Source organism: Grampus griseus, assembly GCF_964374135.1.
Source record: "Grampus griseus genome assembly, chromosome: 2".
In the NCBI taxonomy this organism is placed as follows: domain Eukaryota; kingdom Metazoa; phylum Chordata; class Mammalia; order Artiodactyla; family Delphinidae; genus Grampus; species Grampus griseus.
The window spans coordinates 12,151,857-12,167,357 of record NC_139018.1 but is presented as its reverse complement, the minus strand read 5'-3'; the positions used below and the strand labels follow the sequence as shown (position 1 = coordinate 12,167,357).

Sequence of the window (15,501 nt, the reverse complement as noted above, 5' to 3'; positions counted from 1 at the left end):
CATTGTCTTTATGCTCAACACTGCTTCACTGCATCAGGGTCTCCTGCCTCTGATGTTCTTCCCAGCTTTGCACTTGGTCACTCCTTGTCATTCAAGTCTCAATTTAAAGGTCACCTCCTCAGGTAGGGCTTCTCTGACTACCAGCCTACTACTCAGTTAGTTGCCAACCCATCACATTACTTTATTTTTCCTAACTCCCATTACTATCTGATATTTTCCTTTGTTTGTTGTCTTCCTTTTCCTACTACCAACTAGAATACAAGTTCCATGAGAAAGGGATCTTGTTTTTTTATATCCCTAGCACCCAGAACAGTGCTTGGTACATTGAAGGTCCTCAATAAATGTGTTGGTTGAATTCATGAATGACCAAATAGGTGAATAGGCAATAAACCAGATTTCTTATCATGTTAGGTAAGAGTTTACTATGTATGGTATTTTTTCATCTACATTTATCATTCTCTAGAGTCAAATCTTACTCATTTAAGAAGAGCAAAAACAGTAAATGAATAAGGATTAATGAATTGGAGTAAATTTGATTAGGAAAAAGGAATAACTTGGAGGTAATACAGTGAAGGACTAGGGAGAAAAACATCTTAGGGTTGACTATTCTAGAAATCTGTTTTTGAATATAGTCATTAACTTTAGATACCTTAAATGAAAAATAAGATGGAGAGTAAAATTTATTATAGCAACAGGCATAAACTAAATCATGAGGTAAATGTTCTGTCAAAGTTTATTTGTGGTTAAGATAGAGATCTATGTAAATTGCTGAGAGTGTGTACTACAGGAAAATAATGACACTTTTCTAAATTGAACTTATTTCCAAGTAAGCAAATGTGGGATGCCAGGTGTAACATGTAAATCACTCTTTCATCCTATATAGTAGAAACACTTGATTTCGGTTTAATTTTTTTTGTTGCTTTTTATTTTAAAATAATTTCAATGTTAACAGAAAAGTTATAAAAAATAGTATGCCCAGATTTCCCCGTTGTCAACATTTTACTGGATTTGCCTTATGACTTCTTTTTATACAAATAGACACAATATTAGATATTTTTTTGAAAGTAAGCTGCAGGTATTCCATCATTACCTCTAAACACAGCAGTGTGTATTACCTAGAAACAAGGACTCGCCTGCAAAACTGTTGTATAATACATCTATTGAAATAAGGAAATAAGCACCGATATGATACTACCATTTCATCCACTGACTCCCCTTGACTTTTGGTGAATGCTCCAACAATGTCCTTTATAATTATCCTTTCCTTTTTTTTTTTTTTTTTTTTTTGCGGTACGTGGGCCTCTCACTGTTGTGGCCCCTCCCGTTGCAGAGCACAGACTCTGGACGCTCAGGCTCAGCGGCCATGGCTCACGGGCCTCGCCGCTCCGCGGCATGTGGCGGATCTTCCCAGACCGGGCCACGAACCCGTGTCCCCTGCATCGGCAAGCGGACTCTCAAGCACTGCGCCACCAGGGAAGCCCAACCCTTTCCTTTTTTGTTCGGAATCCCATCCAGGATTACACATTGCATTTAGTTGTCATGACTTGACATTTTTGAAGTATATATGTTCTAGATTTCTTTTTCTTTTTACATATATATGATTTTTTTTAAAAAAGAAATGGGGCCAAATTATCCACATATTTTTGAACAGTGAAAGTAGATACAGATTTACTGTATTTAATACTTGGTATTAATAAATTTTCAAATGTTTTTGAATAAATGAATGAATTCTTTTTAATAATTCTTTAATAATACATTATGTATACGTACTTTGATTATTTAATCCAGTGGTTCCCAAAAGTATGGTGTAAGGACCCCTGGAGACTACCTGAGATGCTTTCATGGAGTCCACAGACTGTTTTTCATGATAATATTAAGATGTTATTTGCCTTTTACTGTGTCTACATTTATATTGACGAGTGAAAGCAATGGTGGGTAAAGTGCTGGTGCCTTAGCATAAATCAGGGCAGTGGCACCAAACTGTATTAATCACTGCATTTTTCATTACCACACACTTGTAGTTCAAAAAAGTCAGTTTCACTTAAGAATGTCCTTGATGAAGCAGTAAAAGTTACTAACTTAATTAAATCCTTTTAGTAAAAAGGTTTTTTTAAATAATCTGAGTGCCAATATGTGAAATATACAAAAGCACTTGTGTTGCATACTGAAATATGATGTTTGTCCTGAAGAACACCACTTGTGTAATTGTTTGAGTTGTTGAGTTAAACTAGCCACTTTTTTTTTCCTGAAACACTGGTTTTACTTGAAGTAATGACATAGTTATTCAGACTTGGCTATTTGGCAAATATTTTCCCAAAAATAAATAATTGAGCTTGTGGATCTAAGGAAAACAATTGACAGCATTTCTTGCCTCAATCTGATAAAATTGAAACTTTCAAGTGAAAATTAGAATTTTGGAAAACTTACGCCCGTCACTGTGAGACTGACATCTTAAAAGACTTTTCTGATGAGATTGGTGGTGATATTTGCAAATGTGATTTTTAAAAATATTGTCAATATTTGTAAGATCTGTGTAACTTAGTGAACTAGTATTTTCCAAATAACTACTGCATGAAGTTGCAAAATAATGTACAAATAAAAGATGCAGTCAAAGTGTAAGATAAATCAGTAAATTTTAGTAACAGAGTATAAAAGTTATCGGTATGGTTACAGATTCCACATTACAACTAACCTTTAAGGAACTACCACTTTCTGAGTTTTAATGTAATATCAAAGAAGAATATTCATGAAAAGGCTATTTAAAAATTTTTTCCAACTATTCATCTGTGTGAGGCTGGATTTTCTTCATATACTTTAACCAAAACAATATATTGCAAGAGATTGAATGCAGAAGCAGATGTGAGAATCCAGCTGTCTTCTATTGAGCTAGATATTAAAGAGACTTGCAGAAATGTAAAATAATGCCATACATCTTACTAATTTTTTTTGCTTTGGAAACTATAATTATCTTTTGTAAAAAATGATGTTAATGTTAACATGTAATGAATGGTTTTATTACTTTTTAATGAACAGATAAATATTTTTAAATCTCTCAGTTTTAATTTCTGATATGGTAAATATTAATAAATATAACCCACAAAACCCAAAAATTATTTGAGGTTCTCAGAATTTTTTTTTTTTGGCTGTGTTGGGTCTTCGTTTCTGTGCGAGGGCTTTCTGTAGTTGTGGCAAGCGGGGGCCACTCTTCATGGGGGTGCACGCCTCTCACTATCGCGGCCTCTCTTGTTGCGGAGCACAGACTCCAGACGCGCAGGCTCGGTAGTTGTGACTCACGGGCCTAGTTGCTCCGCGGCATGTGGGATCTTCCCAGACCAGGGCTCAAACCCGTGTCCCCTGCATTGGCAGGCAGATTCTCAACCACTGCGCCACCAGGGAAGCCCTCAGTAATTTTTAAGAGTCTAAAAGAGATCAAAAAGTTTGGGAACTACTGATTTAATCATTCCATGTTGATGGATTTTAAAGTTATGTCCAGTTTTTTACTATTACACACATTGCTGCCATGTACTTTTTTTCTTCATGTTTGTGTGATCATTTCAGTAGGATAAATTCCTAGAAGTAGAAATGCTGTGTTAAACGACAAGCACATTTTTAGTTTTAGATGTTGACAAACTGCCTTCTAACACAGTTGCACTAATTTTCCCAGAGCAGATGAAAGTACCCTTTCCCCATTAGTAATTAGCATTGCCAATTTCATAAATTAAAAGATGGTATTACATTTAAATTTTTTTAAAAAATCATTAGTAAAGTTATATATCTTTTTTTGGCTATTAGTTATTTTTCTTATTTTATAAATTGCTTGTATATCATTTTGTCCTTTTTTTGATCTTTTTCTTAACTGATTTGGAAGAGCTCTTGGGACAGAGTGGCTTCTGATAGTCAAATAGTGCTGCAAATAATTTTCTCAGATTCTTTAAATTTCATGAGATTTAAAATGTGAGAATATTTTTTTCCCTGTCACCATATTTATTCACGTTTTCTTTTGGGTTTTATGTCATGTGTAGGTCTCACCTACACCAAATTATAAAAATACTTCTCTGTATTTTCTTTGCCTGATTGGTGATTTTTAGCCAGTTTGATTTAAATTAAACCCATCCTGGAAATGTGACAGCTCAGTTTTAGTCCTAATCTAAATAGGATCTGTAATTGCACATAATGGAAACTTAAATAATTTCAGAGGAAAATTTAGTTTAAAGATGATGAATCAATTTAGAGATGTGATGTATCTCACACCCCACTGCCTTAACCCCCTAATATTGATATTTCCTTTCATCTGCTATTTTTCTGTAGTTGAGGAAACGTGTGAAACTTGAAGGGAAAGAACTTGAAGAATACTTGGAAAAAGAGAAACTAAAGAAAGAAGCTGCTAAAAAACTTGAACAGTCAAAAGAGTAAGTTGTTTTCAGACAGATTAGAAGTTTATCTAAGTAATTTGATAACTTATTTCTGGACAAAAACGTTTAGTTGAAAATATTTAAATTTTCTTTTGACTTTATTACTTTTATTACATCTTTCCAGTGGTGCTAGAATACTAAATCCTTTCAGTGCTAACGTTAATTTACTAACTGGCTGTTAATGCTCTATGTCACGAAATATCAATCCAGTAATATTATCATTATCATTGAATTAATAGTGAATGTTAATTCATTAATAATTTTATAAATATTAATTAAAAGTCTTTTGGGGACTTTATGACCTTTGTCTTTTCCCAAACTCCCTTAGGGCAGACATAGATTCCAGTGATGAGAGTGACGTTGAGGAAGATATTGACCAGCCATCAGCTCATAAGACTAAGCATGACCTGATGATGAAAGGTGAAGGTAGTCGTAAAGGAAGTTTCTTCAAACAGGCTAAAAAGTCTTATCCTATGTTTCCTGCCCCAGAAGAAAGAATTAAATGGGATGAATATGGAGAAATTATCAAGTATGTGAGCAAAACAAGTTTTTCTTTCTTACAGATTGGAGGTAGTAACTGTATTGTCATTTTAGCTCAAAGAATTTGGTCTTTCTGGTCATTATGTACTTAGTTTCTGAGTATCTCAGCTTGTAGTTTGAAATATAAAAATAGAAAGGTTGAGGAACATATAGAGAGTTAATAATAAAGGAAAACTGGTAGTTTTATTACTTAGGTATGTGAAATGTTTAAAATGATGATCAGGACTCTTTCATGCCCTCCCCACTTAAAAAGAGGTAAGGGATGTGCATTGGAGAAAAACATATGATAGGAAGAACTTTTGATGGCTAAGGTTATGTTAAGTTTGGGAAATGGGTTATGTCTCAAGTAGTGTTGCACACATGTTTTAGTTACAAGAAGAATAGGAGATAGTGTGAGTGGAACCATAGAAAATCTACCAAATCTATACCCACTATTAGAAAAACAACTGAAATCACACATTCTAATCACAGATTTGAAAACACTACTATCCTGAATAAAGATCAGTAAATGTCAACTGCCTTTTAGCATAATGCACGCTGTCTTTCACAATTTGGTTTCTCCCTACTTTTCTATTATATTTCTCTATATTTCTCTTACAGCAGTGTGTGTTCTCCACTCTGGTGGTTCCAGCCTTCTCTCAGTTTCCCCCTGCTCAGCTTTTTCATGTCATGCCTTTACCCATGTTCTTCCTTCAGCTTGGTTCTACCTTCCCATCCCAAGCTTTCAGGCTGCTGAATCTGGCCTCACAAACCACTGGAAAACTTTCCTGTCTCTCCCTTGCCACCGCAACACAGTTAGTTCCCTCTCTTTTACTTTCTTTGTAAATATCTTGAGCCTATGGTCTTAGGTCATCCTCGAATTTAATTAGGAAAATTCTACTGTTTACTTGGCCCTCTAAAATAGTAGGGAGAAAAACTAACAATCTAAACCGTATTGGTGAGTTTGCTTACCATTTCACTTAATTAATGGCCAATCTGTTTATCATATGGACAGTGCTCTTTACCTTCAATTTTCTTATCTGAAAAATGGGGGTAAGAATACAACGAGGTTATGCTTTTGAAGGCACTTAGCATAGAACCTGACTCATAGTAAATGCACTTTAAGTGGTTGCTACTACAGTTGTTATGTGGATTACAGTTGGCGATGTTGGGCTCCTGCAGCAATCTAGATGTTGGGTGACAGAGGCCTGGATTCTCAGGAGTGTGAGGGCATGATAAATATAGAGATTAGAGAGAACATTAAAAAAAAGTTTGCTTTTTAATTTTAATGTAGAACTCTCTCTGATATTGGAAAACAGTTGTGCTAGTAGTTTGTTGAAATAAAGATGAAGGCTCTTGAGGGAGCTAATGATTTTGTATCTCAGGTTTCTCTGTAATGTGCAAAAATGGAGAGTCATCTGCTTTCGTCGGGCAGGGAAGGAATAATGTGGGTGTCTTAAGGAAACCAAAGGAGATCTGAGATTTATAAGGACTGGAAATTGACAAGAGAAACCACAGAAATTGAGAAAAAGAATTACTGAAACAAATGCAGGGCCAGGTTGCAAGAATACTTATGATAGCCACTAAGGTCTTCTAATGACGTGTGTAGGTAGGGCCTTTTCACTCACCCACATGGTGTGTTTTAAAGTGTACTACTCCTTGATGGTCATGAAGAACGTAATATATGCAGTCATCTGATTGATATTGTGAAGTTGCACTGACTTTGGATCAAATGTGTATTTGAATCTTGATATATGTGAGGAGTCTAAAAATTATGCCATCTACTAATTAGTTGTATGTATTAAATAATATTGGCTTGCTTGTTACTGCTTCTAATTAGAGACTTTTTATTTAGACCAGAGGATTTCTTAGTGCCAGAACTTCAAGCTACTGAAGAAGAAAAAAGCAAATTAGAGTCTGGCCTGACAAATGGAGATGAACCCATGGATCAGGATTTATCTGATGTTCCTACTAAGTGTATTTCTACAACAGAATCTATAGAAATAAAGTAAGTGCTCTTGTTGCATTTTGAGCATAGATTAGGAGGTAAAATTTCAAGCGCTTGAGTCACATAATTTACATTGTTTCAAAAGTGAGATTTCTGAATATCCTGTAGTAAGTTTGTGCTTTTAAAATGTAATTTTTTTCTTCTTGTGAAGTATGGTGTTTTTTTCCCCTTCATTAATGATATTTGAATGCCAAAATGAATTGGTGGTGAGGAGGGGGTTAAACTTTAAATTGTACATGTATGTGAAAAAACATTCTTTCTGGTCTTTCTAGTAAGTCTAGTAGCAGGTGAGCTTATATAATTTCAAGTTTAATTTTTCTAAACTCTTGTTTAATAAAATAAACTCCTTGACTCAAACATCTCTGCGAGTGCATTAACATCTTAAAAATACCACTGTGTCTTAAAAATAACCACTGTGCCTTAAAAAATTGTGAACCTTTTTTTCTCTGTTTAGTGCAGTTAACACCAGTAAATGATCATTTTGGAATATAATTTTTAAAGTTATCAGAGAGCAAAGTGGCTTTTTGTCTAGTGGTATCATCTAGTATACATTCTTGGGTATGGCTAAGAGCTCAAAAATACATATTAACAATGTAACACGTGTATTCCTCAAATCCTCATTCTACATATTGATACATTTCTTTCCTGATGATAAAAGCCATTAAAAACCTAATTTTAGAATTAACTTACCAGAAAAGTAAGCTTGAATAATCATGTAATTACAGAGCCAGGGTTACTTACATAGACTATGAAGGACGCTCTGATGGGGATTCCATTAAAAAAATCATCAATCAGATGAAACCACGACAGTTGATCATTGTCCATGGACCACCAGAGGCCAGTCAGGATCTTGCAGAGTGCTGCCGTGGGTTTGGTGGGAAAGATATTAAAGTGTACATGCCAAAGCTACATGAAACAGTCGATGCCACTAGTGAAACTCATATCTACCAGGTAAGTATGAGCCACATAGAAATAAGTACTTTTTGTTGCAGATTAGGACAGATAGATTAGGAATACGGTGGTGAGTGAAACAAATGTGGTCCCTTGTCCTAGCAGATTTTATAGTCTGTGGGGCTTGTAACAAGGAAATAGCATTTATCATACTGTTATACCTCTGATAGAGGAAGTACAGGATGCTATGAGTGTATCAAGAGGGAGATTCCAACCCAAATTTGGGAGGTTTAGAAACAGTTTCCCAGAGGAAGGGATAACTAAGCTGAATCCCGACGGCTATTTAGACGGGTTGTCAGGGTGGTATATAGAGTGGTAAAGAGAGGGAGAAAAAGTGTTCCAGGCAGAGGGAACAACATTTGTGAAAGTATAGAGGTGAGGGGAATGGGGAGTGTTTAGGAATTCAGAAGTTTCCTAAAAATTCACGGATGTTAAGGTTCTATTCCTAATTGAAAAAAATGGAGACAGGTATAGAAAACAGGAATGGCACAGAGGAAGGCTTGATTAACTCATATCTGGTAGTGGGAGATGGTATCAGGTAAGGCAAGAGTGGTGTCTATATTTGTTTGGAAAAAATGGATTGGAATTCACCAGGCAGCAGCGTCATTCTGGGCAGAACAAGAGGAAGCAGCGTTCCCGGAATATGGAGGTGTGAAACTGCGTGGTATATTGAGGAAACCCTAAGCCATTCAGTACTCCTGAAGTAGCATCAGGTCCTAGGGATGAGACTGATCAGTGGTTCTCCACCCCGGCTACACATCTGGAGAGCTCTGGGGGAGTCAAGGGGCTCAATGTTCTGGCCTTAGTCTCACCAGTTATATTAGAATCGCTGGAGGTGGGACCCTGGCATTAATGTTAAAAAAAGAAAAATTCCCGTGTGGTCCCAATGTACAGTCAAGGTTAAGAACCTTAAGAAAGTAGACAGGGGCCCTATGATTTTACAGGCCATTAGGTCATTACCAGTTACAGTGAAGATCAGATGAATGAAAGATTTTCAAATTTTAATACACAGTACTAGAGTTAGAAAATAATAATAGGTCATATTTAATTGTTAAGTTATACTCTTTGGGCATTGTTTCTCTCCCTCCCCTTTGCATCATATCTAGGTGAGATTAAAAGATTCACTTGTCAGCTCCCTTCAGTTTTGTAAGGCAAAAGATGCTGAATTAGCTTGGATAGATGGTGTCTTAGACATGAGAGTTTCCAAAGTGGACACAGGAGTTATTTTAGAAGAAGGAGAACTAAAGGATGACGGAGAAGACTCAGAAATGCAAGTGGATGCTCCTTCAGATTCTAGCGTTATAGCACAGCAGAAGGCCATGAAAAGTCTGTTTGGAGACGATGAGAAAGAAACAGGTGAAGAAAGTGAGATCATTCCTACTTTGGAACCCTTACCACCTCATGAGGTAAAAAGCATGTGCTGCTTCTCTCTCTCCTTTAATTTGTCATCCTTTGAATGTTTTTTTAAATGTTTTTAACCATTTAAAATATGTCATATATAGGCTCATTTTGGAGTTTAAAAAAAATTACTCAAGGTATGTCTCAGTGTGCGTGCGTATGTCCTCTATGGCTAGAGAATGATAACGATAGTAAGGAAACCTGTAGCAGATCTTCTTATAAGATACATAATTGTTTCATGATTTGTTTTTCAGTATGGATTTTTAAATATTAAGTTTGATGATTGTGAGGGTCATCTACCTGCTTCCAGTCAGGAGATTTATAATTTTCTAAGAATGTCATACTCTTGTACTCCATTTTTGTGTGTTATTGATTCAACTTAAACACTTTTGGTTTTGATGCAGTTAGAAATCATTTATTTCCTATAGGAATAGTTTTAGTCTAGTATTTTATTTACGTGTTCTCAAGAGATAGCTAGTTAACTGGCAGAGCTTCCAGGTAATTAACTTACAGCAATATTAAAACTATATTATGAGAGTCTGACACGACTGTCAAGTGATGTCTTTGGCCCTTCTATGCAATAAAGAATGGAGAGACGGCCTCTGTCATTGGATTCCCTTCAAGTACAACAAAATTGTGGGGAGGAATTAGGAACTTTCTTCTCTCTGTGCTAAAGCTGGCGCACGTCAAAGCAACTTCAGAGCGTATGTCCTCTATGGCTAGAGAATATATTCAAAGCAGCGGCATTAGGTTGAACCACTTGCCTTTCTGATTCTAAAACCCACGCATTCACTGTGAGGGAGGAAGGAAAGTGGAAGTGGGATCAGGGGAGAATTATCCTCTGAACTGTATACAAAGGACTGGGATCTGGAAAATGAATTTTTTTGTTCAGTTCTGCCTACTCGCACTCTAGTTGACCCCCTTAGGCAAGTGGGGGAGTGAAGAGCATAACATTATCAAACGGCGTTCTGTTATTGTGAGGCACGACTAATAAAATTGATTGTGAAACATTCAGAAAATGTGAAGGGCTTTGTAATGTAAAATAATGAGGTAAAATTCAGACTAACAACTTGGAATGTGATTTATAGTCTTGAAATGATCTGTCAAAGGAATTCAGGGGATAATAGGAAATATCTTAGAGATCATGTGTTATTTCACTTTATTCAGTACAACTGTGTGTCTGGTGTTTTATTTGAAGTTCTTCTTTCCCCTTTAACCTTATCTAAGGTTCCTGGACATCAGTCAGTTTTTATGAATGAACCAAGACTGTCGGACTTCAAACAAGTTCTCCTAAGGGAGGGGATCCAAGCTGAGTTCGTAGGAGGTGTACTCGTTTGCAACAATCAAGTAGCAGTCCGTAGAGTAAGTGTGTTTTTAAGAAGGGCTGCACTGAACAGATGCTCCTGATGTTCAGTTATTTTGAATTCTGTAATTCTTGATTGAATTAATTTTACACACTGGAGATCAGTAATTTATAGTGAAGACACCACATTTATAGTGATGACCTTGATGGCTTTTAAAAGTGACTCTCAAAGACGTGATATATAATTTTATTGTAAATTTTTATTATTTGACTCCTGTGACATTTATGTGTCTATGTAAAATTCATGACTTGAATATTATATCCATATTCTGTGAATCAGAGCAGTCCATTTCCTAATCAGTCATAGAGCAATCTAGTTAATATATTTTGGTTATTATGTCTGCATATTAATGGATAGAAAGTCTGCTAAATAACTTATTTTTTTACTTGGTTTCTAGACGGAAACTGGACGCATTGGATTAGAAGGCTGCCTTTGTCAAGATTTTTATAGGATAAGAGACCTTTTATATGAACAGTATGCCATTGTGTAAAGGACATGATGTCAAGAAGTATCTGTTTGACCTTTCTAAGAAAAAAGGATTCTTACTCTAAGCTTTTGCATTTTCGTTTTGTAACATACAAAAAGAATCTGCCAGAAAAATTGAACATGCATTAGATTTTTTAAAATGTAAATAGAAACCATATTGCTAATGCTGAAATGAGCATGCTACCTTTTGGCTTTCAGAGTGAGAGATCCTTACAAGTGTGCAGGCCCTGGAGTTGAAGGTGATTGGCTTCTTTTAGAGACCCCTTATTCTAGAAGGGCTTGTTACTTGAATAAAACAATGCAACTTAGCAAACCAGTTCATGGCCTTAGAGAAACATGTTTGCATGAATTCTTGCAAACTGTTTCTTACATTTCCTGGAATGAAAAATGAGAATTTATCTTAAAAAGATGCACTATAAGAAAACCCTGATGAACCAGTTTTTTGAGCCTATGTATTTAAATAACAAAAAAAACAGAGTGTGTGCTGTAATTCTTTTGAATTCCTATATGCAGTTTTCTTCACAGGGAGCTTATCTACTCCATGCCTACGTTTCCCAGTAATTCACTCTACTGTGAGATGGTACACATTTGGTTCAGAAACCAGTTTTTATTTCTCCCATTTCCTTTTTTATCAAGATTTTGTTGTTGTTGTTCAGCTTGAATTATAACACCATCATTTGAATATACATAATTCAGAAAAAACTCCTTGACGTGTTCTAGTCTTAAAGGTCCTGCATACATTTTAAACACATCTTAACTATCAGCTAGGTTACTGTACTGGAGACAGTTTTGTGCTTTGCTTTTAGGGAAACAAATGTTGAACCTCATATTTTTATAAGGTAGCAGTATAATTAAAGGGTGTAAAGGTCTTCATCTCTTAGGCTTGCTTTCTCCTAAGGTTGCCCAAGCAGTGGTTGGATTTTATACACATTACTACAGAAATAATACTGAAGTTGAATAAGGCCATCCATTCTATGTTCATCTCTTTCTTGGGGCTAGCATCCCTGATACAGTATAAACCACTTGTGTTTAAGAGTAAAAACAGTATATGCAGTTCTCATTGAACTTAAAAATGAAAGTCATGTCACCCTATTGTAATCTGTGGGTGCTTTTTTAGAATGTAGCTTAATCACGACAGACCTTGATGTTTATTTCTTATTTAAACCCTACTCTTTACACTTAAGCATTTTTAGAAGGGTCAGATTTCTTGTTTAACTTATATGGAACTATGTATAATACAACCCAGTGATATCAGACAAGAATTAATATTTCACTCTATTTCAAATGCTTAGAAAGCTTTTATTGTGAGTTAAATTGCTAATGCAAAGTTTACAGCCTTCTGGTACTGAAAACCAGACACACAAAACAAGTTACAGACGATGAAGATAAAGAGTATGTTTTCTTTGCAGAGCTTTGAAAAAAAAATCACTTAAACTCTTACTACTGAATAGAGTAAGCCTAAGAATCCTATTTATATTCCGGAGAAAGAAAGTCTGCATTTGTTTCATGGCTTAAAGCATCTGGTTATACATATTACATTGCAATAGTGATATTGAAAAATTGTCTCTTGCCTAGCGTTTTTATTGTCCTATGCACAGGAATTAAATTTTAAAGTACTGCTTGAAGATGGCTGTGCTAACTAATGTCAATGCAGGAGCAATATTTTTACCTGTTTCTAGATGACAGTATTACTAAAATTTCTAAAATGAAGGCATTTGTTTAGTCTCAGTTACTTAAGAAAAATATAAATTTTAAAAAGGACTCTGAGGTAAATCATGAACTCAGAGGCACTTTCAGATCGTCATTGTGCAGAGGCAAAATAAATACAATGGACCATCAGCTGATAGCTATAATTTGGTTAAAAAGAAATTTTGTTGTAATATTTGTGGCAGTGGGATTATAAATGTCAAGTATCATTGCAAACTTTCTATATTTTCATGAACCAGTAGGTGGCCTGAAACAGAAGTGAGAAAATCAGTTTTCTAAGGAGGGCCTTTGCCTTTTTAAAAAAATTTGAGATACGATTCACATACTTTTAAAGTTCACTCTTTTAAAGTTACATTTATTATTATTTTTTAGTATATTTACAGAGTTGTGCAACCATTACCACCATCTAGTTCCAGAATACTTCATCGCCCCGAAAAGAAACTCCGTACCCGTTAGCAGTCACTCCCCATTCTCGCTTCTCCTCAGCCCCAGGCAAGCATTAATCTATCTTCTGTCTCTATGAATTTACCTATTCTGGACAGTTCATAAAAATGGAATCATACAGTATGTGGCCTTTTGTGTCTGACTTCTTTCACTTAGCATAACTTTTAAGATTCATCGATGCTGTAGCATGTATCAGTATTCTTTTATGGCTGAATAATATTCCATATGGATATACTGCATTTTGTTTATCCACTCATCAGTTGAGAGACATTTGGTTTGTTTCCACTTTTTGGCTATTATGAATATTGCTGTTATGAACATTTGTGTACAGGTTTTTTGTATGGGCATATGTTTTCGATTTGGGGAGGCATATACGTTAAGAGTAGAATTGCTGGGTCATATGGTAACTCTGTGTAACCTTTTGGGAAATTGCCAGACTGTTTTCCAAAGTGACTGCACCATTTTACATTCCTATGTCCTCGGCAACACTGGTTACTCACCATCTTTTTTATTTTAGCTGTTTTAGTGTGTGTGAAGAGGTATCTTATTGTGGTTTCGATTTGCATTTCTCTAATGACTGATGATTTTGAGCTTCTTTTCTGTACTCATTGGCTGTTTGTATATTTTCTTCGGACAAATGTCTGTTCAGATCCTTTGCCTATTTTTAAATTGGGTCATTTATCTTTTTATTGTTGAGTTAAAGAGTTTTTTATACACTCTGGATACTAAATCCTTATCATATGTATGATTTGCAAATATTTTTTCCCATTCTGTTTGTTTTTTCACTACCTTGATAGTGTCCTTTGAAACACAATAGTTTTTAATTTTGATGACGTCTTAATTTATCTGTTTCATTCTCTGGTCCCTTGTGCTATTGGTGTCATATCTTAGAAACCCATTGCTTTTTTTTCCCTGAGAGCTTTATGGTTTAATATAGTTCTTACATTTAAGTCTTTGATCCATTTTGAGTTAACTTTTATGTATGATGTGAGGTAGGGGTCTGATTTCATTCTTTTGCATTTAGATATCCAGTAGCCCAGCATCATTTGTTGAAAAGACTATTTCCTCATCAAATTTTCTTGCCACCTTTGTTGAAAATCAGTTGCCCATGAGTATATGGCTTTGTTCTTGGATTCTCAATTCTATCTCACGGATGTATACATCTATCCTTATGCCAGTATTGTTTTTAATACTGTAACTATGTATTAAATTTTGAAATTGGCAAGTGTACATCCTCCACCTTTTTTCTCTTTCAAGGTTGTTTAGGCTGTTCTGGTTCCCTAACATTTTCATATGAATTTTAGAATCAGTTTATCAATTTCTGTAAAAAGGCCACTCACTTTTAATAGGAAAAAAAAAAGTACTTGAAATTTAGAGCTTAAAATCTTAGAATGTTATGGCTGAGAGGGACTATGGAATTCATCTAGTTCAACACGCTTATTTTAGTATTGAATGAATGGGCCTATGGGAGGTAAGGGGTTTGCTTGAGTCAGATAGCTGGTCAGAGACAGAGTTGGAATTGGAACCTAGCCTTCATAGAGTCCGTTCATTTTATATTAAATGAATGAATCTAGAATCCTTATAGAATCCATTGATTCAATACTAAAATAAGTATGTTGAACTACATGAGTTCTGCAGTTCCTCTCAGGCATAACATTCTGAGATTTTAAGCTGTAAATTTCAACTACTTTTTTCCTTGCACTGCTGTGCTGCTTCGCTTCCTTAGTTATATTCACTTTGCTTAGGGGGAATATGTTCAGTTTATCTGCTCTAAGAACAGCATCTGGCAGCTGTTACTTAGGACAATAGCCTGCTGAGAGAGAGACTGCTTCCATTCTGTGTGATGGCCAGTGAAGGTGGGGAGGGCGGGGAGAGAAAGGGTAAATGTCACCTTCTGTAGTTTTCTTTGGTTTTAAGCTTCTAGAGTTTTATCACACGGTTATTGTCCTTTAAGTATTGATGAACTCATTACCACTTAAGTCAAAGGATGTAAATAGTGGTTAGTAATTCAGTGATTGAGAGGTTGATTGTTTGCTTGTTTGTTTGCGTGGTGGTGGTTCTCTGCCACCCCTAACCCCTTCTTTATTCAGCCTTTTGATAACTACAAAGTGGATGGCTAAGTGACGATGCAGTGCGAACTAGAGAAGGAATCTTCACATCTGCCTACCTGGGCAGGGATCAAGGAAAGGTTTTTTTCCTTCTTTTGCTTTTC

The 15,501-nt window shown here is 35.6% G+C and overlaps 1 protein-coding gene across 2 annotated transcripts in view; it reads left to right on the top strand.

The window, feature by feature from the left end:
- CPSF2 (cleavage and polyadenylation specific factor 2) overlaps positions 1-14,456 on the top strand; it is a 32,054-nt gene extending 17,598 nt beyond the window's left edge. For both annotated transcript variants that reach the window (XM_082681593.1, XM_082681594.1), the window contains exons 10-16: positions 4,309-4,409; positions 4,741-4,941; positions 6,787-6,939; positions 7,665-7,890; positions 8,997-9,296; positions 10,516-10,650; positions 11,050-14,456. In XM_082681593.1, the coding sequence (XP_082537719.1) occupies positions 4,309-4,409; positions 4,741-4,941; positions 6,787-6,939; positions 7,665-7,890; positions 8,997-9,296; positions 10,516-10,650; positions 11,050-11,142 (1,209 nt within the window). In that variant the 3' untranslated portion in view covers positions 11,143-14,456. The remainder of the gene's footprint in view (positions 1-4,308; positions 4,410-4,740; positions 4,942-6,786; positions 6,940-7,664; positions 7,891-8,996; positions 9,297-10,515; positions 10,651-11,049) is intronic.
- The last annotated feature ends 1,045 nt before the right edge of the window (positions 14,457-15,501 follow it).